At 40.7% G+C, this 23,401-nt stretch overlaps 2 protein-coding genes across 13 annotated transcripts in view; one reads left to right on the top strand and one right to left on the bottom strand.

The window, feature by feature from the left end:
• The window catches only part of LOC110508680 (cAMP-dependent protein kinase inhibitor alpha), a 46,846-nt gene that overhangs the window by 2,150 nt on the left and 21,295 nt on the right, over window positions 1–23,401 (bottom strand). The window contains exons 1-2 of one of the 3 annotated variants that reach the window (XM_090225606.1): window positions 1,359–1,696; window positions 104–305 (exon numbers count right to left, since the gene is read on the bottom strand). In XM_090225606.1, the coding sequence (XP_090081732.1) occupies window positions 104–254 (151 nt within the window). In that variant the 5' untranslated portion in view covers window positions 255–305; window positions 1,359–1,696. Of the gene's footprint in view, window positions 1–103; window positions 306–1,358; window positions 1,697–23,401 lie in introns of those variants that run through there. The other 2 variants (XM_090225605.1, XM_036965998.2) reach the window with 2 other exon arrangements.
• Window positions 8,691–23,401, top strand: part of ctnnd2b (catenin delta 2b) — a 107,463-nt gene continuing 92,752 nt past the window's right edge. For 9 of the 10 annotated variants that reach the window (XM_090225589.1, XM_090225583.1, XM_090225586.1 and 6 more), the window contains exon 1: window positions 8,723–9,028. The gene's annotated coding sequence lies outside the window, so the exon portion shown is untranslated. Of the gene's footprint in view, window positions 9,029–23,401 lie in introns of all 10 variants that reach the window. The other variant, XM_090225593.1, reaches the window with a different exon arrangement.

Here is a 23,401-nt window from a genome sequence, read left to right on the forward strand (position 1 = left end):
GGGTCAGAAGTAGTGCACTATATGGAATCAGGTAGGCCCTGGTCAAAACAAAAACACTAATAACGCAGCCCATGAAACAGGTTCATTTGAATGAAGATCTCACCGGTTGGATTGATGTTGAGTTGAGATAGGCTCAGGGGGAGATCTCTGGCGTTTGGGTCAGTGGGGCTTTGGAGGATATCATGCAGGGCATTCCTTCGTCCAGTTCTACCGGAGGCTATGAAGTCTGCATACGTCACTTCAACTTCGGTCATCGCTGACACATGTTCACATAGCCACTCCTGAAACAAGTGTCATTCACAACACTGAAGAAATAGTAGTCAACATATGTACTATACATTGAGCTGAATATCATTACAATCAACAATATATATTTCATTACAATAGCTTCAAAGATGTATATGTTGCTAGGCCTTCACCAATCATAGCTGGATCATTGGTATGGAGTTCAGAAAGTTTGCATGGGTTTTATTGATTGGACTGAAAACCTTTGCTGTGGAAATAAAGGTGTCACTCATTTTGTGATGATCTGTGGGTGAATTTTACAATTAAATCCAATTAAAAATAGACAATTAAATCGAAATTAGATCACTATAATACTTTTCAGTCAACCATATAGGATGCACTCAATGCACACATTCTTCGGCCTGTTTGGCAGATCATACACATCTTTTGTCCATCATTGTTCCTCAAAGGATGGCTCCAAACAGCAGACCTGAACCTGGTTTCCCAAAAGCATCTTAAGGCCAATTTCACCATTAGATTGGCTAAATTCATTGTTAGACCCATAGGATCCTAAGGTTCTAAGATGTTTTTTATAGCGATTTTGGAATGTAAATCTTGGTTGGGCAAACTCCCCCCAATTTGTTTTGATACTTGCCAGCAAAGCAGCTACATAACACAACACTAAATACATTAATTGCACTATAACGGTGACAAACGTTGCCCACAAACTGTTAGGGCCTACATAAAGCCATCCTAACAGCAGAGCTTTTATCCTAACCACTACGCTCTGTATTTTCCGCTGGCTGCCCCACCACCAAAGAAAGAACTGAGCTAGTCTGAAACACTTGCATTTTGGTGATTCCTTAAGAAAAGCAAAAAAGAGACCATGCGGCTTTATTAACTCCATTTTTTTTTTTACATTGTTGCAAACTGTTATGTGACACGTCGATGCCTAAATAAATAAATAAAAATTAGGGGCTCTGCCCCACCTGCCCTGAATGACGGGTCGCCACTGAAATATGCTTTTGGGAAACCGGGCCCTGATCAGCATATCTAATGCCCATAATTTCCTTGAAAAACAGTGCAATACATGCGGTGACATGCTCGTTGTTAGTCCGATATCAGGATCTTACCTTGAGTAATCTGTCATCCTACGACTGTAAAATCCGTGCCACATTTTTGAGCGAGTGACAAAGGGAATCTAGTCTAGTGGGCCTACAAAGGAATCAAATTGACCGTACGCGACGCGGATCAACTACAAAACCCCACAGGATTATTTACGCTCTAGGTAAATATCTGGATTTAGATAGCCTACTCACATCGGTTTATAGCCTATTGCCTTTACATACGATGTACGGTTATTGTACGCGCATCAATACTATACATGTAAAACCCCAGTCGTTGCATTACATTCCTTGATTGACAGGTTTTCTGCTGCTCTGACCAATAAACACCATCCTAACGCACATCCACAAGATCATTGGATAGGGCGAACAAAAGGGATGAGATTTTGGAGCATCACAGCCGAATCAAAAACAAACGAATGTTCTGCCTCCTATATTCAATTCAAAGGGCTCTATTGGCATGGGAAACATATGTTAACAATGCCAAAGCAAGTGAAGTAGATAATATAAAAAAGTTAAATAATCAAAAAGTAACAGTAAAAATTACACTCACAGAAGTTCCAGTTGAATAAAGACATTACAAATGTAACGATGTGCAAACGGTTAAAGTACAAAATTGAAAATAAATCAACATAAATATGGGTTGTATTTACAATGGTGCTTGTTCTTCACTGGTTACCCTTTTCTTGTGGCAACAGGTCACAAATATTGCTGCTGTAATGGCACACTGGTATTTCACCCAGTAGATATGGGAGTTTATCAAAATTGGGTTTGTTTTCGAATTATTTGTGGATCTGTGTAATCTGAGGGAAATATAGGTCTCTAATATGGTCATACAGTTGAAGTCAGAAGTTTACATACACTTAGGTTGGAGTCATTAAAACTCGTTTTTCAACCACTCCACAAATTTATTGTTAACAAACTATAGTTTGTGCATGACACAAGTAACTTTTCCAACAATTGTTTACAGACAGATTATTTCACTTATAATTCACTGCATCACAATTCCAGTGGGTCAGAAGTTTACATACACTAAATTGACTGTGCCTTTAAACAGCTTGGAAAATTCCAGAAAAGGATGTCATTGCGTTAGAAGCTTCTGATAGGCTAATTGACATAATTTGAGTCAATTGGAGGTGTACCTGTGGATGTATTTCAAGGCCTACCTTCAATCTCAGTGCCTCTTTGCTTGACATCATTGGAAAATCAAAAGAAATCAGCCAAGACCTCAGAAAAATAAATGTAGACCTCCACAAGTCTGGTTCATCCTTGGGAGCAATTTCCAAACATCTGAAGGTACCATGTTCATCTGTACAAACAATAGTACACAAGTATAAACACTATGGGACCACGCAGCCGTCATACCGCTCAGGAAGGAGACGCGTTCTGTCTTCTAGAGATTAACGTACTTTGGTGCAAAAAGTGCAAATCAATCCCGGAACAACAGCAAAGGACCTTGTGAAGATGCTGGAGGAAACAGGTACAAAAGTATCTATATCCACAGTCGAACGAGTCCTATATCAACATAACTTGAAAGGCCAATCAGCAAGGAAGAAGCCACTCCTCCAAAACTGCCATGAAAAAAGCCAGACTATGGTTTGCAACTGCAGATGGGGACAAAGATCGTACTTTTTGGAGAAATGTAATCTGGTCTGATGAAACAAAAATAGAACTGTTTGGCTATAATGATTGTTATGTTTGGAGGAAAAAGGCGAAGGCTTGCAAGCTGAAGAACACCATCCCAACCGTGAAGCACGGGGGTGGCAGCATCATGTTGTGGGTGTGCTTTGCTGCAGGAGGGACTGGTGCACTTCACAAAATAGATGGCATCTTGAGGAAAACAAAGTATGTGGATATATTGAAGCAACATCTCAAGACATCAGTTGGGAAGTTAAAGCTTGGTCGCAAATGTGTCTTCCAAATGGACAATGACCCCAAGCATACTTCCAAAGTTGGGGGAAAATGGACTCAATCCCACTGAAAAAGCATGTGTGAGCAAGGAGGCCTACAAACCTGACTCAGTTACACCAGCTCTGTCAGGAGGAATGGGCCAAAATTCACATTCTTTAAATAAAGTGGTGATCCTAACGGACCTAAGACAGGGAATTATTACTAGGATTAAATGTCAGGAATGGTGAAAAACTGAGTTTAAATGCATTTGGAAAAGGTACATGTAAACTCCCGACTTCAACTGTACATTTGGCAGGAGGTTAGGAAGTGCAGCTCGGTTTCCACCTCATTTTTTTGGGCAGTGTGCCTGTCTTCTCTTGAGAGCCAGGTCTGCCTACAGCAGCCTTTCTCAATAGCAAGGCTATGCTCACTGAGTCTGTACATAGTCAAAGCTTTCCTTAAGTTTGGGTCAGTCACAGTGGTCAGGTATTCTATCAGTGTACTCTCCTGTTTATGGCCAAATAGCATTCTAGTTTGCTCTGTTTTTTTTGTTAATTACTTGACAGATTGGAAATAAATATATTTTTGTTTTCTCATGGTTGGGTCTAAATCGTGTTGCTGTCCTGGGGCTCTGTGGGGTCTGTTTGTGAACAGAGCCCCAGAACCAGATTGCTTAGGGGACTCTTCCCCAGGTTAATCTCTCTGTAGGTGATGGCTTTGTTATGGAAGGTTTGTGAATCGCTTCCTTTTAGGTGGTTGTAGAATTTAATGGCTCTTTTCTGGATTTGGATAATTAGCGGGTGTCGGCCTAAATAGGCTCCTCATGCATTATTTAGTGTTTTACGTTGTACACTGAGGATATATTTTTGCAGAATTCTGCATGCAGAGTCTCAATTTGGTGTTTGTCCCATTTTGTGAATCCAGACCTCACAACCATAAAGGGAATGGGTTCGATAACTGATTCAAGTATTTTTAGCCAGATCCGAATTGGTATGTCGAATTTGATGTTCCTTTTGAGGGCATAGAATGCCCTTCTTGCCTGGTCTCTCAGATCGTTATCAGGATCCGCTGGACTTACAGAAAACGTTTGACCTCTGTCATTGCCAACAAAGGGTATATAACAAAGTATTGAGAAACTTTGTTATTGACAAAATACTTATTTTCCACCATAATTTGCAAATACATTCATAAAAAATCCTACAATGTGATTATCTGGATTTTTTTCTAATTTTGTCTGTCATAGTTGAAGTGTACCTATGATGAAAATTACAGGCCTCATCTTTTTAAGTGGGAGAACTTGCACAATTGGTGGCTGACTAAATATTTTTTTGCCCCACTGTATGTATGTATGTATGTATGTATGTATGTATGTATGTATACATACGTGTACACACACACACACACACACACACACACACACACACACACACATACATACATGGTGAGATAATGTCATCCCTGCAGTAATCAATGAGCCCACTAGATGGTGGCATATTGTCCATGCAGCTTTTCAGTACAGCACATTATGACCAAGGTAGGGTTTTATTATAGCTTTTCATCACATTACTGCCAAGCTGGGCACTGGGGAAACCCAGAGATGGGAAACTTAAGTTTAGCACTCTATACAATAGCAGCACTCCACTGTAAAATACCAATAACCACCTCTGGTGTCCATCTTATTTACAGCACACCTTTTTGAGGCTATACATTAACATTTGTCAGAATGTTTGAAAACATGCTTTTGTTTTTATTTCTCTGACTGTGACTCAAGCTGCCTATGTAAAAGGATGAGCTACAATGCAATAGAGCAGTGGTGCCTCTCTCTCTCGTTCATAGATTTAGTAAGATTGTGTTTGGGTTGGGGGGGGGGGGGGAATGTGCATTGGGGGCTAAATCCCTGGCATTTCATCCTATAATCTTCTCTTCAAGGTCACGTGTGAATGAGTTTTCTATATCCACCAGAAAGTGGACATTGATCCAAAACGGAAGCACTTGGGCTCAGACTTTGCTATCCTCTTGGTGGGAAGGCCTCCGAGCCGGGGAGACTGGCTCAGCTGGGGATTACAGCCTGGTTTCATCTACCAGGTCTGCGTCAAAAATGGCACCCTATTACCTATGTAGTGTATGACTTTTTCTATCAGAACCCTATAGTCCCTGGTCAAAGTAGTGCACTAGGGAATAGCGTGCCATGTGGAACGCACCCCAGGCTAGCGCAGGGGGGAGCAAGGCTCACATGACATCACCACCCCATGCATGGTCTACTGGGCTGTTCTGTTGCTAAGGTTCACCAAGGAACGCAATTATCACACAATGCTCATTTGTGTGCAATTGGATTGTTTGACGTGTTGTGTACTATGGGAAATGGATGGTGGAATATTTAGCCTTTATATTCGGGTGTGCATGCGTGCGTGTGTGTGCGTGCATGCATGTGTGCGTGCATGCATGTGTGCATGCGTGCGTGCAATAGTTTTTCCTCTTACTGTGTATTGTTCTCCTGAGTCCACTGACTGTGTCTCTCTATTGTTTCTCTGTCAAGTTTTATCAGAGGCTACTCCTCTGACACTGTCTGAACCCTCCCCATGCATCCTAAGTGACTGATGATGCTACTGCAACCTCAAGTGAGATACAAATCAAAAGGTAGAGCCTATCTTTGCTGCCAGATCTCCTTTCAACTCAACAGCATTTTTTCCATACCAGAACAACATACAGTACAACGTTATTTGGGTATTTCTTTAATCACAACCGGCAATTACAGTGGGGCAAAAAAGTATTTAGTCAGCCACCAATTGTGCAAGTTCTCCCACTTAAAAAGATGAGGCCTGTAATTTTCATCATAGGTACACTTCAACAATGACAGACAAAATGAGAAGAAAAAAATCCAGAAAATCACATTGTAGGATTTTTTATGAATGTATTTGCAAATTATGGTGGAAAATAAGTATTTGGTCACCTACAAACAAGCAAGATTTCTGGCTCTCACAGACCTGTAACTTCTTCTTTAAGAGGCTCCTCTGTCCTCTACTCGTTACCTGTATTAATGGCACCTGTTTGAACTTGTTATCAGTATAAAAGTCACCTGTCCACAACCTCAAACAGTCACACTCCAAACTCCACTATGGCCAAGACCAAAGAGCTGTCAAAGGACACCAGAAACAAAATTGTAGACCTGCACCAGGCTGGGAAGACTGAATCTGCAATAGGTAAGGTTTGAAGAAATCAACTGTGGGAGCAATTATTAGGAAATGGAAGACATACAAGACCACTGATAATCTCCCTCAATTTGGGGCTCCATGCAAGATCTCACCCTGTGGGGTCAAAATGATCACAAGAACGGTGAGCAAAAATCCCAGAATCACACGGGGGGACCTAGTGAATGACCTGCAGAGAGCTGGGACCAAAGTAACAAAGCCTACCAACAGTAACACACTACGCCGCCAGGGACTCAAATCCTACAGTGCCAGACGTGTCCCCCTGCTTAAGCCAGTACATGTCCAGGCCCGTCTGAAGATTGCTAGAGAGCATTTGGATGATCCAGAAGAAGATTGGGAGAATGTCATATGGTCAGATGAAACCAAAATAGAACTTTTTGGTAAAAACTCAACTCGTCGTGTTTGGAGGACAAAGAATGCTGAGTTGCATCCAAAGAACACCATACCTACTGTGAAGCATCGGGGTGGAAACATCATGCTTTGGGGCTGTTTTTCTGCAAAGGAACCAGGACGACTGATCCGTGTAAAGGAACGAATGAATGGGGCCATGTATCGTGAGATTTTGAGTGAAAACCTCCTTCCATCAGCAAGGGCATTGAAGATGAAATGTGGCTGGGTCTTTCAGCATGACAATGGTCCCAAACACACCGCACGGGCAACGAAGGTGTGGCTTCGTAAGAAGCATTTCAAGGTCCTGGAGTGGCCTAGCCAGTCTCCAGATCTCAACCCCATAGAAAATCTTTGGAGGGAGTTGAAAGTCCGTGTTGCCCAGCAACAGCCCCAAAACATCACTGCTCTAGAGGAGATCTGCATGGAGGAATGGGCCAAAATACCAGCAACAGTGTGTGAAAACCTTGTGAAGACTTACAGAAAATGTTTGACCTCTGTCATTGCCAACAAAGGGTATATAACAAAGTATTGAGAAACTTTTGTTATTGACCAAATACTTATTTTCCACCATAATTTGCAAATAAATTCATAAAAAATCCTACAATGTGATTTTCTGGATTTTTTTTCTCATTTTGTCTGTCATAGTTGAAGTGTACCTATGATAAATTACATCCCTCATCTTTTTAAGTGGGAGAACTTGCACAATTGGTGGCTGACTAAATACTTTTTTGCCCCACTGTATGTCGGGCTATAAGAGCGGTGCATGGTGTGTGATACCTGAGAGAAGAGAGTGAGCTCAGGTGTGCTTATTCACCCCTAGGGACAGGATGACACACTACTGATAACAACAATGAGCAGCAGCCAGAGAATGACTGCCTTCTTCCTCCATGTTGAATTATTATATCTTGATAGGTACCTTCAACAATACTGATGAACATTGTTTGCTGTAGAACGTGCTTTGGTATTTATGTTGCACGTTTAGAGGTGACAGAAAATGCTAAAATATGATATTGTTTTCACCAAGCGTCCCCTGCATGCCATGTGTACCTTTGTTTGAATTTAATGTGACCTTTTGTTTGACCTTTTTTTATGACCTTTTATATTAATGAATTTTCTTAGGAAAACAGGTGCAACATGTGCGCTCTCAGGCTACTGTATGTGAATTGTGTCTTGGGGCCATTCAGTGGTTTCACCTTGACAGTGTGTGCTGAAGGAATAGCAAACCTCTACATAATGCACATTTATATCAAAGGGGGTTACATTGTGAGTGGGTGGTACGAATTTTGATCAACCTCCAAAACCTCCACATCCACTCCCCCAGACCCAAATAGTTTAACATTACTGATCTTGCAATCTGCCTCTGTGGTGTGCCCTTTTGCCTCAGAGGAAGTGATGTGGCGACTGGCCCACGTTTGTACAGTAGTCATGTTGCTGCTCTATGCCAAAAGGGCCCCAGGACAGATGATGTCACCTAAACTAGGTTGAGAAAATGGAGGGATGACTACTAGAGTGGAGAAGAAAATAGATGCTTAGACATTTGTTTTACTTATAGAACATTTTTAAAAAAGTAAGAAATATATTTGTCAACCCCATTGTATGTATGGACACATAGCCCCATATAGTTTCAATAGATGTCTTCCATATGGGGCTAAATTGACCCCCAATTTATAATTTCAATTAAAAGTAGCAGTATATACAGAAATATTTATTTCAAAAAGTAAAAACTAGTAGGCCTGAGAAGAGAAGACTAAACTCATGTCAGATTATACCTATTCACTTGATGGCTGTGTAGCGTAGGCTACAGATGGCTTGAAATGTGGGGAGAGAAGAGATGCTCATCCTTGCATCACCAGGAGATGTCGTTGCCTGTACCCGTACCTAAACAGCACAACGTTGTCTGACAGCAAGGGGAATGTTAAAGACAAGGGAGCATTGGAGAGAGCAAGCGCCGCTGCCTTCTCTGCTACACAGTGCACAACCCAGTGAACGGGTCTCCCTAGACTGCCCGAACCTATAACGGTCTCTCTTGGCCATTCGGTGGATGCTGTCTTTTCGGGCAACACCAACGTCGGGCGTAAAGTGTGTTTTCGGACAATTCGTAAGGAATGCTTTACATATTTTACATGGTTTGAATTTTGGTTACCAATCGAGGGGAGTCGAGAACAACGCGGTTCCCCGGCATATTTTACAGTAAGCGCAATGTCATTCCAGTTGCTTTTCCAGCTGTCATACACTCCAAACAATTACAAAATAGGATGCATTTGTCAGTCGTCTCGGGAAGGGAGGAACAATCGCCAGCTCTGGCTTGCCTTTGCATACATTTTTCACCCCTTTGTTACTCTGCCAGATGTTTTTCCAGGGTCCGAAAGTAATATTTCAGATTTATTGTGGGCTATAGCATGCATTGATTGTGGACTGAAAATGGAATCCATTTGAGGACGATTCGCTAGCTAAAGCGGGGATGCTCTGAGAAAACACCCTATTACTTTCCGATTGACCTAAATTTGAACGATATATTTATAAGATTATACTGGTCGACATCAGATCGCATTAGATGACCGTCATTCTTTTGTCTGTAATGCAATGCTGTAGAAAAGGTGGAAAGGTGAGATTAAATGTCTCATTTTCATAGCTGATGATGACTGCCAATGAATAAGATTCATTCATTCTTAAATTTCTAGGCTATGCATTATTAGGTATTCTATGACTAGCAGGTCTTTCATCACCAAATGTAGCCTAGCTGCATAATTTCTGTCTATTTGAATAGGGTGCCTTGCCTCAGTTAGATCAACTCCATATAAAATTGCCCTCCTTTTTTTTATTTGCATGTGATGCTTGGCGTTTGATCGTGTTTTGACTGCAATGCCTGGCATGAATATTTAAAGAATAGACAAATATAGACTTGTTTCCAAAACACGTTTTTTTCTATCAGGAATAATAACATTGATGATGTTAAGTTGAAGGTATAAGCCATGTTGAAACCATATACATCATTGAATGAATGAGTTAATGGTTGCCCAGGCCTATAGGTAAGGCTAGGCATTTATAGTTCAATATTCTACATCAGGCCTGTTTGTGTGTAAAGGGATGAGAAGCTCACATGGTCAAAATTCTATAGATTTTATGGACAAATCAACCTCATAAGCCCTGATAAATTGTTTCTATTTAGATACAATAGGACACATCCTGCGGTCAGATGTATATGATGTTTGTCTCCCCAGGGCCACACAATGACTATTGGCCCTCACTGGGTCATCAACAACAATGATAGTGTAGTAGTTCCTATCTGGATCACAGAAGCCTTGGCCCATTCTATGACTTTCCAATGGGTTCGGCACATAGGCCCACTAAGAGAGGAATCCTTAATTATGGACAGGATGATTTGATACATTTTGAGAAATATAATTAAAATGGTTAAGTGATTGAGAAAAAAGGGTCAAAGGTCAAAAGATCTGCCTTCCAATTGCCCCACCTCCGGTTGTGTTATGATTTTGACAGTGGTTGGAGATATAAGCCACAAGGGTAGGGGTTGTGGTGGTCATATGGTAAGTTTCCCATTCATCTGTGGGCAAACGTGTCCTCGATACAAGGAAAACACTCCACTTATAGCTGACTGGGAGATAGGGTTCTGAAAGCAGTGTCACCCAATTTGTTATCAATTTGAATCATCCATTGTTTGACCTGATAAGCTTGCATGATAAGCGTTGTTTTTCTTCAAGGGAAATGTGTTGAATGGGTTGTCGTCTGAGTGCAGGTTGCTGTATTCCAATCTTCAAAGCTGCAGATTGATATCATAGCCTGTCTGTCTCAGCCCCTGCCCCCAGCCCCCACCTCAGTTCCTTGTGTTGATGGAAGATAATGGACATAGGCCTAGGTCATCAATTCCATGAAAGGCTGTAGTAGTACAACAAAAAAAAATCTAACATTTCAAACTAGCAGAATGCTGTTATTATCATTACATATTTAAGTGCTGCACGAAATGGAGCACATTAGCATTGGTAATAAAAAAGATATTTTGTGTTATTAGTAACCAGTGGTTTTCAGTCATTTAGCCTATATGTTCATAGGCAGCAGGTAGCCTAGTGGTCAGAGTGTTGGGCCAGTAACCGAAAGGTGCTAGATCGAATCCCCGATGTTCTGCCCCTGAACAAGGCAGCCAACCCACTGTTCCTAGGTCGTCATTGTAAGTAAGAATTTGTTCTTAACTGACTTGCCTAGTAAAATAACAAAAACATTTTTTGGAATAATCTGTCTTACTGCTGATTAGTGGTGTTGCTGGCTGGCCCTATCTGTAAAGGCTAATTGAAACTCCAAAGAAAATCTTGCACTGACTAGAGGAACCAATGCATCATAGGTGCTGGAGGAGTTTTGATTTAAGTAGATTTTTCTGAAATACCATTTGTCACCTACTACAAATTTGTCAGTTATGAGAGACAGACAGTGACACATTTTTGATCAATGTAAGTATTTTGGTTCTGCAGCGTTCTCAATTTAAATGTCAGACTGGGATGTATCGCAGAGATTGTGACACACATACACCCCCCTACGTATTTATTTGGACAGTGAAGCTAAAACTATTAATTTGGCTCTATACTCCAACATTTTGGATTTAAGATACAATGTTTCACTGAGGCGACAGTACAGAATGTCACCTTTTATTTGAGGTTATTTTCATACATATCTATATTACTATTTAGAAATGAAAGCACTATGTATCTAGTAGTCCTCTTATTTAACTGTGTCATAAGTATTTGGACAAATTCACTTATGTGTATTAAAGTAGTCAAAAGTGTAGTACATGGCCCCATATTCCTAGCACACAATGATTACACCAAGCTTGTGACTACAAACGTGTTGATCTTTGTGCCTCTGTAACTTTCTCACTCATCATTATTCACAATTCATTCATGATTATCCATAATCCATTATTCATAATCCACATTAATGTAGATGTTTCTTATTTACAATAAAAGTGATTCCAAAATGACACAATACATCATTTACCATTCATTCCTATTGGGCACAAAATAATCGGAAACACAACCAAAACAAACTTCAAATTCATCCAACAAGTTTGTTTGAGTCATTGTGTGCTAGGAATATCGGACCATATGTTAACCTTTTCACTACTTCAATACAAATAAGTGAATTTGTCGAAATACTAACAACATCTTCAAATAGGTGGACTAGATACATAAAGTGCTTTAATTTCTAAACGATAAAACAGATACGTATGAAAATACCCTCAAATAAAAAGTTTCATTATGTGCTGTTGCCTCATATGAAACATTTGATCTCAAATCCAAAATGCTGGAGTATAGAGACAAATTAAAAGTTTCAGCTTCACTGTCCAAATAAATACGTAGGGGAGTGTAGATTTTTCTGTTAGCCCACTGGGCGTAGGCCTATGCCTCAAAGGCTGTGTCTACACAGGCAGCCCAATTCAGATTTTTTTCAGAGCTGATTTGATTGGTCAGCAGACCAATTAGTGGGGAAAAGATCAGAATTGGGCTGACTGTGTAAATACAGCCAAAGCCACACTTTATCGCTTTCCAAATCAATCAATACCTTTTAATGGTTGCCAAGTTGTTGCCATGATGGCTTTTGGCTGTTTGTGTCAGTTGTAGTAGATTTAGCCTAATGAACCGGCTATTATGGATTGAAAGAGACTGTGATTACTATTGCCCTGTATATAAGGTCAGGGCCACCCTTTAGCCACGCTTCCCTTTAGCTCACTGTTGTAATGTGCTTTGCCATAATGCTGTCCTTAAGTCACTTGAGTTGTGAAGTGGAAAATTACAACCACGGTTCGACTCAGTTATTTATTACTGATCACCCTTTAGAACACTTCCTTTTTCACTCTGTGCCCGTCTTGTTTCCTCTCCTTTTTTAATTCTACATTTCTCTGAGTTTGGATTGTTGGAGGAACAGAGTGTTTTAGGGGAAGGGAGGGGAGGTAGGGCTGGGGGGGTCTCTTATTGCCTCCCCGTTTCTCTTCTCTCTCCCTCCCCGTTTCTCTTCTCTCTCCCTCCCTCCCCGTTTCTCCTCTCTCTCCCTCCCCGTTTCTCCTCTCTCTCCCTCCCCGTTTCTCCTCTCTCTCCCTCCCCGTTTCTCCTCTCTCTCCCTCCCCGTTTCTCCTCTCTCTCCCTCCCCGTTTCTCCTCTCTCTCCCTCCCCGTTTCTCCTCTCTCTCCCTCCCCGTTTCTCCTCTCTCTCCCTCCCCGTCTCCTCTCTCTCCCTCCCCGTTTCTCCTCTCTCTCCCTCCCCGTTTCTCCTCTCTCTCCCTCCCCGTTTCTCCTCTCTCTCCCTCCCCGTTTCTCTTCTCAGTGTGTCTCTGTCTGTCTCTGTCTCCCAGTACGAAGTGCAGTCAGGTCTGTGGATATCAAAGAGGACTTCAGCAATTGTTTGGACTTAAAACCTCTCTTTTCATTAGCCTCCCTCTCCAAAGGCTGCTCTGACACGGACTAATCACCACATTTGTACACAAGGCTGAACATTATAGCATTAGAAACCCAGAATATAGTGCTTATAATTAGTGGAGTACAGTGGAAGGATTCTTTAAATACGCAATAGAGAAATTAAGTTGTACTTCTATTCTAACATATGTTTTTTTAATCTCATTAATATTTGTATTGTTATTGTGGAGAATAATCTTTTAAAAACAAGTGTTGTCAATCCTACAGGGATTTACACATTTCAGTTTAAATCAGCTTTGATCTTTACTAAGATGCTGAAAAAGAAAAAAAATCAGAAAACATTCATCACACTAGGGACATACCAGGGTAAAGTGATGTTTGTGTTTTATATCGCTGTTGAGATACATAATGAAGGCTAGCTAGGGATAAGGTATGTATAGTAAAGACAAAGTAACTGCAGACATATACAGCTCAAGTCGAAAGTTTACATAAACTAGTTTTAATGACTCCAACCTAAGTGTTTCAACAACTCCACACATTTCTTGTTAACAAACTATAGTTTTGGCAAGTCGGTTAGGACATCTACTTTGTGCATGACACAAGTCATTTTTCCAACAATTGTTTACAGACCAATTATTTCACTTATCATTCACTGTATCACAATTCCAGTGGGTCAGAAGTTTACATACACTAAGTAGACTGTGACTTTAAACAGCTTGGAAAATTCCAGAAAATGATGTCATGGCTTTAGAAGCTTCTGATAGGCTAATTGACATAATTTGAGTCAATTGGAGGTGTACCTGTGGATGTATTTCAAGGCCTACCTTCAAACTCAGTGCCTCTTTGCTTGACATTATGGGAAAATCAAAATAAATCAGCCAGAACCTCTTTTTTGTACACTTCCACAAGCCTGGTTCATCCTTGGGAGTAATTTCCAAACGCCTGAAGGTACCACGTTCAATCTGTACAAAGAATAGTACGCAAGTATAAACACCATGGGACCACGCAGCCGTCATACCGCTCAGGAAGGAGACGCGTTCTGTCTCCTAGAGATGAACGTACTTTGGTGCGAAAAGTGCAAATCAATCCCCGAACAGCAGCAAAGGACCTTGTGAAGATGCTGAAGGAAACAGGTACAAAAGTATCTATATCCACAGTAAAACGAGTCCTATATCGACCTAACTTGAAAGGCTGCTCAGCAAGGAAGAAGCCCCTGCTCCAAAACCGCCATAAAAAAGCCAGACTACGGTTTGCAACTGCATATGGGGACAAAGATTGTACTTTTGGAGAAATGTCCTCTGGTCTGATGAAACAAAAATAGAACTGTTTGGCCATAATGACCATTGTTATGTTTGGAGGAAAAAGGGGGAGGATTGCAAGCCAAAGAACACCATCCCAACCGTGAAGCACGGAGGTGGCAGCATCATGTTGTGGGGGTGCTTTGCTGCAGGAGGGACTGGTGCACTTCACAAACTAGATGGCATCATGGGGAGGGATAATTATGTGGATGTATTGAAGGAACATCAAGACATCAGTCAGGAAGTTAAAGCATGGTCACATATGGGTCTTCCAAATGGACAATGACCCCAAGCATATTTCCAAAGTTATGTCAAAATGGTTTAAGGACAACAAAGTCAAGGTATTGGAGTGGCCATCACAAAGCCCTGACCTCAATCCTATAGAAAATGTGTAGACAGAACTGAAAAAGCGTGTGTGAGCAAGGAGGCCTACAAACCTGACTCAGTTACACCAGCTCTGTCAGGAGGAATGGGCCAAAATTCACCCAACTTATTGTGGGAAGCTTATGGAAGGCTACCCAAAATGTTTGACCCAAGTTAAACAATTTAAAGGCAATGCTACCAAATACTAATTGAGTGCATGTAAACTTCTGACCCACTGGGAATGTGATGAAATAAATAAAAGCTGAAATAAATCATTCTTGCTACTATTATTCTGACATTTCACATACTTCAAAATAAAGTGGTGATTTTTTTTACAAGGATTAAATCAGGAATTGGGAAAAACTGAGTTTAAATGTATTTGGTTAAGGTGTATGTAAACTTCCGACTTCAACTGTAGCTGGTATACTGAGATATCCTCTCTTATGCTACTTACCTCATGTACGTAGAGGAGTTGGTTTGCCAAACTATACTCGTGTCATAAGTAACCTTGCCTGAGACCTGAAGACTCGTATTAGCTCCCAGACCTAATGCCTTGGCTTTGGCTCAGCTGGATAAGGAGGTCTTGAGTTGTGCAGATATAACTCAGTATCCTATATCTGGCCGGTTTACATGTGCATGAGGATAAGCAAGTCATCTTTTCACATATCATCATTTCACCAATTCAGCTACCCGTGGATGGGCAGGGACGGATATAGCTTAGCGCTCCAAATGTTCTGGATTTTCAGATTCAAGTCAGGAGAGACATGCTGTGCTCAGTGAACATTTTCACTTGTGATGATAAAATCCTCTGACACATGAAATGTGAGCGACAGCAGTGCTCCTACGCTCTATTTTTAGACTTATGGACCACACCTACTCCAGGGCATGTTTGTCATCATTTGACATCATTTTTTTCATTTGTTAAGTAAAAAAAAAAACTAAGAACAGGAGAATACCCAACTAACTGCATCTTCCATTAGGCCTACTACCATAAGTACTATTAGAACTAGCTACTGTTATTTCACGCAGAGTAAGCTACTTTTTCCCCTCTGTAGTTGTTTGAAAGGAAGCATGACTTTTTCAGATCTTTCTGATGTGCGATTTCTCTTTATACTGATCTCCATCCATCTCATGTCATCACCACTTCTTTTGTTGTTCATGAGGAAAATCCAGTATATGGTACATAGATGTGAGAACAGTACCATAGTGTAGTTTGATACTTTGATGCTAACACAGATAATTATTTGGTTGTGTCATCTCTACTGCAGGCCTTCAAAAGTAAATCTGATGTATTATGGATGTACTGTCCTGGCAAGCAAAGTTGTGCTCCTGAGAATATCAGTGAAAAACACAGGTTTGTTGTTGATTCAGCTTTCTTTCAATTCCATTCTACATCTGAAGTCTTGAAATGTAATGTTTTACCAGTCAAGGAGTAGTATGTTAGCAGCACAACGTCAGGGGGTCTCAATCCTGATGTTCCACCTGGAACAGCCAAGCCATGTACTGTAACATCAATAGCTGGGTGGCAGTTACACCCGTTTAACCCAGGTCTTTACTCTGTGATCACTACCTTTTGAATCATTTGTGTGTTGAAGTCACTCAGCAAAACTCGTGCTTGCTCAGTAGATCTAAATGCATAATGTTGATGATATTTTTTAGATCTTATTTAGATCAACAGTAGCAGATGGTCCTGAGACAAGGTTAGACCGATTATTATAATAAAGACTCACTTTAGTGGGTTTAAAGCTCATTTTTAGTTGGACAGTGTCTAAAAGTGGGACGGTGTCTTTGGGTCTAGATGTCTTCCCAGCTCCACAAATACAGATGTTGCTGTCCTTTTACTTTATGACACCCAGCCCACAAATAGCACATCAACATTGGTTGGCTGTGGTATTGCTTTGAGAGAAGGGGGTGTTTTATGCTGCATGTCAAAGGAAATATTCATAGGCATCATGTTACACAGATGTAACAGTGTCATGCCCGTAGCACAGAACCGATCAGCAGATTGACTTTGGTATTGAGCTGCATATCCATCAATAACAAACAGGGTGTATTTGGAATGTGTCCCTGCTTCAAGGTCAATTTATTCACTGTATAGTGCAGTGCATGGATGGACTGTGCGTGTGCGGATGTGGCAATGCTGTGGATGATGCCACAGGGACGTGAGAAGCTTTGTACTTCCTCCCCTCCTCCCCCACGCCGAGGTCCTCTCCTTTATTCCCTGCTGTCGTGTCATCAGATGACCAGCAGGGGTCACCTCTGGTAACATTCGCTACAACCAATTATGCAGATGGCGCAACCATGTCAATGATCACATTATCTTAACATGCAGATAGATAGGCATGGTGGTGTAATGTCGTCTAATAATGTCCTATAAAATTATGTTTACGCAAGAGGGTTGATATGGGTTACAATGTATATCCTCTTTAGTAAGACATCCAACCAATGTAATGGACGCTGATTGGGTATTCTTCTGTTATCGTGCCGTGGTGCAGATATCAGTGGCTGTGTGTGAGGTAGGTTTACTCACTAGGCTAATAGGGACTCTGCTGCCACCACAGTCACATGTAAAGTCAACATTCACCAGTGAGACTGATGCCTTGGGAAGGAAAAACAACCAGGCCATGCAGCTCCTATAGCTATACTACTGGACGATTAAGCACTTGACTGCCACAATCTCAACATAGCCAAGGGTTGGTTTGGTTCATAGTAGTAGTAGTAGTAGTAGTACAGTAGGTCATGAGGTTAAAAGCCTTTGAGCACTAGCTAACCCTCCGGCCTCATCATCACTGGAGAACACAGTATTTACAGGAACTCACATTAAAATGCATGACATCAGGTGCAAACCACCCATGATGCACTAGAACACACTATCATAATGGAGCTGTCATAGCAGCTTGAATGCCTAACTGATTGAAGTCATTTTTGGGGTCATACAGAATACACAATACATATTGGGCACATTAATGCTACATTACATAACATCAAATTGTTATTAGATTGTTGTATCTGTGTGTCTAATTTTTATTGTGTAATTGCTGCTGTGGTCAAAAAGAGACCTTGGTCTCAATGGGACTCCCTGCCCAAATAAAGATTAAATAATGATCAAGGTAGTAAATTAAAGAAACAGGAATAATTTTGATTTAAGTAATTGTTTGGCAATGCCAGCTAGCTTATCTATTACAGATGTTGGATCTTAATTTGATCACCCTGTTGCTAGGGCTGGGAATTGCAATACGATATTATTAAAATACTTAGGTGCCGATATGATATGTATTGTGATTCTCACAATTCTTAATGTATTGGGATTCTATGTTCCAAACAAATCGCTCACCATGTCGGTTGCAGAGGGACAAGAAATAGCCATGAGAAAATGTGTTTTGTTCAGTCAGTGCTGAAAACATGTTAGCTCACCATTTTAAAAAAAGAAGATGGAGAACAAGCTTGAGAAGGAGAAATACAAGAGTTTTTGGTGCAGGTACATCTAACTACCGCTAGTTAACGCTACCTAGCAAAACATTTAAAGTATATATATATATTTTACAAATCAATACTTGGGAGTAAAAATATCAATATAATATCGTAAAAAATTATGCAGAAGAATTGAAAATGTAAAATGTGTAGCTTATTGTGGTTCAAAAAGGCTTCTGAAGTTTGTCAATACCAATTTGAAATTTCAGACTTGATTTTCCCTTGCGAAAAAATGATCAAACCCTACAAAAAAATGTAATTAATTATAATCCACATTTCCTGTTGCTGCAGGATTATTTTCCTGCTGTAGCAAACTGGCTCAAATTAAGATTCTACATCTGTACGAGTGAAAATGTGGTGTTTGTTTAATGAAATTAGCCTGTCAATAAAACATAGACACTGGCATTCTATTGAGGGTAAACAAAATTCACTCCAACCTAATCAGCACAGAGTTTGTAAGAGAAAATGTTAATAATGCACTGGGGCTTGTTTTATCACAGCAAGCCCCACATAATTACACTTTATCATTTGTGTCACGCTCAGCCATCCTTTGAGAACATTATTCCAGGAGGTCTTTAATTGCCTCAGCTTGTGCTCAGGGCCAGCTCCAGGCATAAGCAACGTAAGCAGTCGCCTAGGGCCTCGGCCGGTAGGGGGCACCCGACCCAAAAACATATTGTTGTTGTTGTTTTTTAGGAACTCATTCGGGGGGTCTCTACTTACTGTTGATAGTTGGAATAGTAGAATACACAATGTGCAAGTTCGAAAGTTTGTTGTGCATCAGCAGTCACTGACTCAATTAGCCATGTCAGACAATTTTTAGATTGGTAAGTTAGTCTAGCCAGTTATCATGGCTGAATACTGACCAGGCACGCAGGGCACGTGCCCAGGGACCCTGACCTCGAGGGGATCTCCATTGATTTTGACCCCATTGAGTCACTCTCACACAGATATTATTAACATTGTATAAGTCATGACAAAATAAGTAGAATTGCAGGAAATTTGCTTAAAAAAAAAACAAAGAATAATCTCCACCCCATGGCAAAAGGGGGAGAATTACAGGAAATCAGCTTTAAAACTGCAAAAATCTCTCTGCCCCATGGAAAAATGTGTAGAATTGCATGAAATGTGTTATTAAATTGCAAAACTTTATTTCCACCCCACGGCAAAATGTATAGAACTGCAGAAAAATGGCTGTAAAAAACTTATCTGGGCCCCATAGCAGAATGTGTAGAATTGCAGGAAATGTACTTTAAAACTTCCAATCAAATCTCACGTAGGGCCCCCAAAAGGCTAGAGTCGGCCCTTCTTGTGCTGATGTCTTCTCTGGGTTGTTGACATTAAATGGAGGCCTATCATGTTAGTAAGTTTGCCTTAATCTTTATAAACCTAACCTATCAATATGTAGACCCCGGAACTATTGTGGCAGCTTGTTATCATTGAACCTCCTCATGAAAAAAATTTGGTTGATATTTTCCGTAAGAAGCCAAACGACAAGACTATGATCATAAAAGGACTTATACCTGGTACGTCACAGGAACATGATACTAATGTCAGTGGGTCTCATTAGTATCCTGGTCGTCAGTCGTGAATTTGTATTTTTCTGTTCCCTATAGTGCTAATTGAGATACAATATGCTTCAAGTTCTCATTTCACACCGCAACAACCCTACATCAATTCTATATTCATGTTCCCGCCCAATTAATTAGTGTCAGAGGGCATCACTACACAGCAGGCCATACTCTCCATCTGAAGTGGACGCTTACAGACAATACATTGCAAAAAACCATCCCCCTTTTTGTTTATTCGAACACTGAGATCCCAACGGTCTAACAAAATGTGCTGAGGTGAGTCTTTGGTTAGCGGAAAAACACATTTGTGTTAACTCCGGAGGGAACAGTCTGTCTTAATGGGATGTAATTGGACTGCAATTCTCACTGTTGACAGATGTCCCAAACCAGAGATTGGGGTAAAAAAAAGTTGAAGGGGTTGTTGAATGTGTCATGTCTAGCTATTTTTTTCTGCCGGAATATCTGCAGTTTTTTCCCCCTCTCTCGTCTGTACAGACTTGAGGCGTGTAGGAAAAGTCTCCCGACCAACTTCCTGAGAAGTATAGCGGCTCCCCCAATGTCATTACTGCTAGCCAGGGCCAGTTTAACTCCATACTTTAGAAATGCTGCTATCCTGCTTCCTGCCTGCATTTCTCAAGGTGATCACAGATCTCATATTGTTTGTTGTGTGTGTGAATTAATATGGTGGGAAACCGTGTCTTGCTCTCAGCTACCACCCAATTCTGTCAAGTCAGTGTTGGAGAGTAGAAAGGATTTGTAGGCTGACAGCTAGGCCCTACAGACTGGTGTACTACAGTAGAGATGTCAAAATGTACTGTCTCTCCAGCTTATCACTGGGGAGAAGCCCCATGGCCACTACTTACCGTAGGTTTAGAATTGATGTTACCATGGACATCTCTGCATGTCCAACAGTGGTTTCATAAATGTATTAGAATATAAAAGCTGTGAAGGTTAGAACATAAAAATTCAGAGGTAGAATTTTATTTTATTTTTTAAAGAAGGCCTTCTTACCTGCTGTCTACCTCTATCCACTGGTGTGTCTAAATCTGCAGATGGCTTCAAAGCCATCATAATGGCATGATACTGCCCAGAGAGCTTTAATCAATAGCCTCAAATGGCTTCCCTCTCAGATATTTTTGCCAACCTGATAACATTATACTCTATTGCACCCAGAGGTCTTTATCACAACATTGCATAATAGGGAATTGCTATTCCGCAAGAATTGTATCTCCTCAAATGTCATGCAGGGAAAGTTTGACTATTTCAGAGGTCTTTATTGTTCAAGGCGTTATGGGATTATAAAAAATAATGCCGCATTTTGCACTCTGCACCTGAAGACTGATAACCTGTCAGTGGTTTCTGCATTCCCCAGCATCTCCCGCCTGCAGCCTCTGCAGTTACTGACTATACTGTAGGATTCTCTCAGGCAATTTGATTTCCTCTCTCATCGAGGGCATGCATCATACATATTGTGCTGGGCAGAAAAAGTAGAACGCCAGCACCAATACTCTCTGGCACTTTTTGCGAGTGTATTCCTTGGCTATTACCATGAATAATGCATATTTGTCATGGTTAAAAGCCCAGAGTGTATTCTTATAGTTGCCAAAACCATCCTCAAGTAACATTGAGAATACGAAATGTGAATCAATATTGCGTGCCTGGTGTAAGGTTAAGCAGCCCATTACTAAACAGACATTTTTTTAAAAACTTAAATGGGTCTCCTTTGACATCTTGACAGGAGCCTTTTGATGGTAATGAACTCGTGATAGACTCTTTATGTCGGAAGTCTGTATTTAAAATATTAAGTGAAGGGAAAGTGTCTAGACAGATCTACGGATGACTACCAATGCAAAATAAATGTTGCACAAAGTTTTAATGAGACAACAGGGGACACTTCATCAAATACACTCCATAAACATCATTCCTTTGTGGTCACGTACAGAGTTGGTTAAGTTTGGATTTTTTTCAGTCGGAAGCAGTGGGAATAGGAATTAATCTTTGTTCGCTTTGTATTAACGGAGATACATTGTCAATTGTACGTCGTCTGGCTTGGACTGATATCTTTGGAACTTACAATCAATGCTGCTTTACTTTGTGCAGAAAGAAGTCTGTGAACAGTAAAATAAATGGAATGAGTCGGACAACAGTATTGTGAGGACTATACATTGTGTACAGATATGCCGATGCCTTTAAACAAAGCATTGTTTGTCTTGGACTGTGATAAGAGGGTAAAGCGATTATGTTTATTCTCAATGTTTAATTACGGATAGTATCATAGGCAGATGGATATCAAAATATAGGCCTAATTCATCCATACCCTCACTTCCTGTCTCTATGTACTGGCACAGATTTTGCTGGACTGCTACTGGTAAAGCTGATTTGTACTGGTCAATACTTAGGACTGGTCACAGGCTGGAAGTTTGACCTAGAAATGGCTGCAGCATCCTAATTTAATTTTCGATGCTTAGAGGGGCTATTAGTGATGTGGAACAAAATCGATACAGTTACATATCGGGATATTATTTTTGAAGATATTATATATTGACAATATCACAATATTATTTTTGCGCTAGTTGTCTGTACCTGCACCAAAACTCCATCTTGTTTTCCAAATTATTTTTAAATAGGGAGCCAATTTGTTTTCCGCACATTTTTTATTTCCATGACTGATCAAAACTAGTTCTCTCATGGCTCTCTCTTGTCCTTCTGCAGCAGACATATGGTGTGCAATATGTTTGGACCATGGAATCGCATATAAAAATCACAGTATCAAATCGCAATACGTGTAGAATCATGACAATCGCAATACATATCGTATTGGCACGTAAGTATTTTGATAATATCATATTGTGAAGTCCCTGGCAATTCCCAGCCCTGGGGGGGGGGGGGGGGGTATGTTGACATATTAACTTCCAGTATAATCCATTTTCATGTTTCCTTTACAACCCACTCTGTCTGCACAGATGGTAAAATAGAGCGTCTGGTGGGGACAGAATTTATTTTGTTTTCACTATTTATGACAAATAAGTCAATTTGGATAATCCTACTTTAATTCTAAAAGCCCTTGCTATGAATATCCTTGTGTAGCACTGAATGCAAATTCATTTATCATGCTAGTATTTAACGGAGGCAGAGGTCCACGCTAATGAAAGATGAGGATGACGTTAGGTGTGGTGACCCAGGAGGGAGAAAACAGTGGCAAGAGAAGACATTCTGTCAGATAAGCGGCCAGTGTTTAGAACTCACAGACTGGAAGAGAGATGAGGAAGCACTGAACTAGGTCAAGGGAGAGAGAGAGAGAGAGAAAGGGGGTGGGAGTGAGACCGAGCAGGAGAGAGAGAGGAACACTAAAATGGATGACAAGGGAAGGATTCCGGTCAGCCATGTTAGCAGTGTCCAGCAGGGCTTGTTGCTTGGCAGCATCTCAGAATAGTCTAGCTCTTGT

The sequence above is a fragment of the Oncorhynchus mykiss genome, chromosome 28, assembly GCF_057628025.1.
Source record: "Oncorhynchus mykiss isolate SJ-2025 chromosome 28, ASM5762802v1, whole genome shotgun sequence".
Taxonomy (NCBI): Eukaryota; Metazoa; Chordata; class Actinopteri; order Salmoniformes; family Salmonidae; genus Oncorhynchus; species Oncorhynchus mykiss.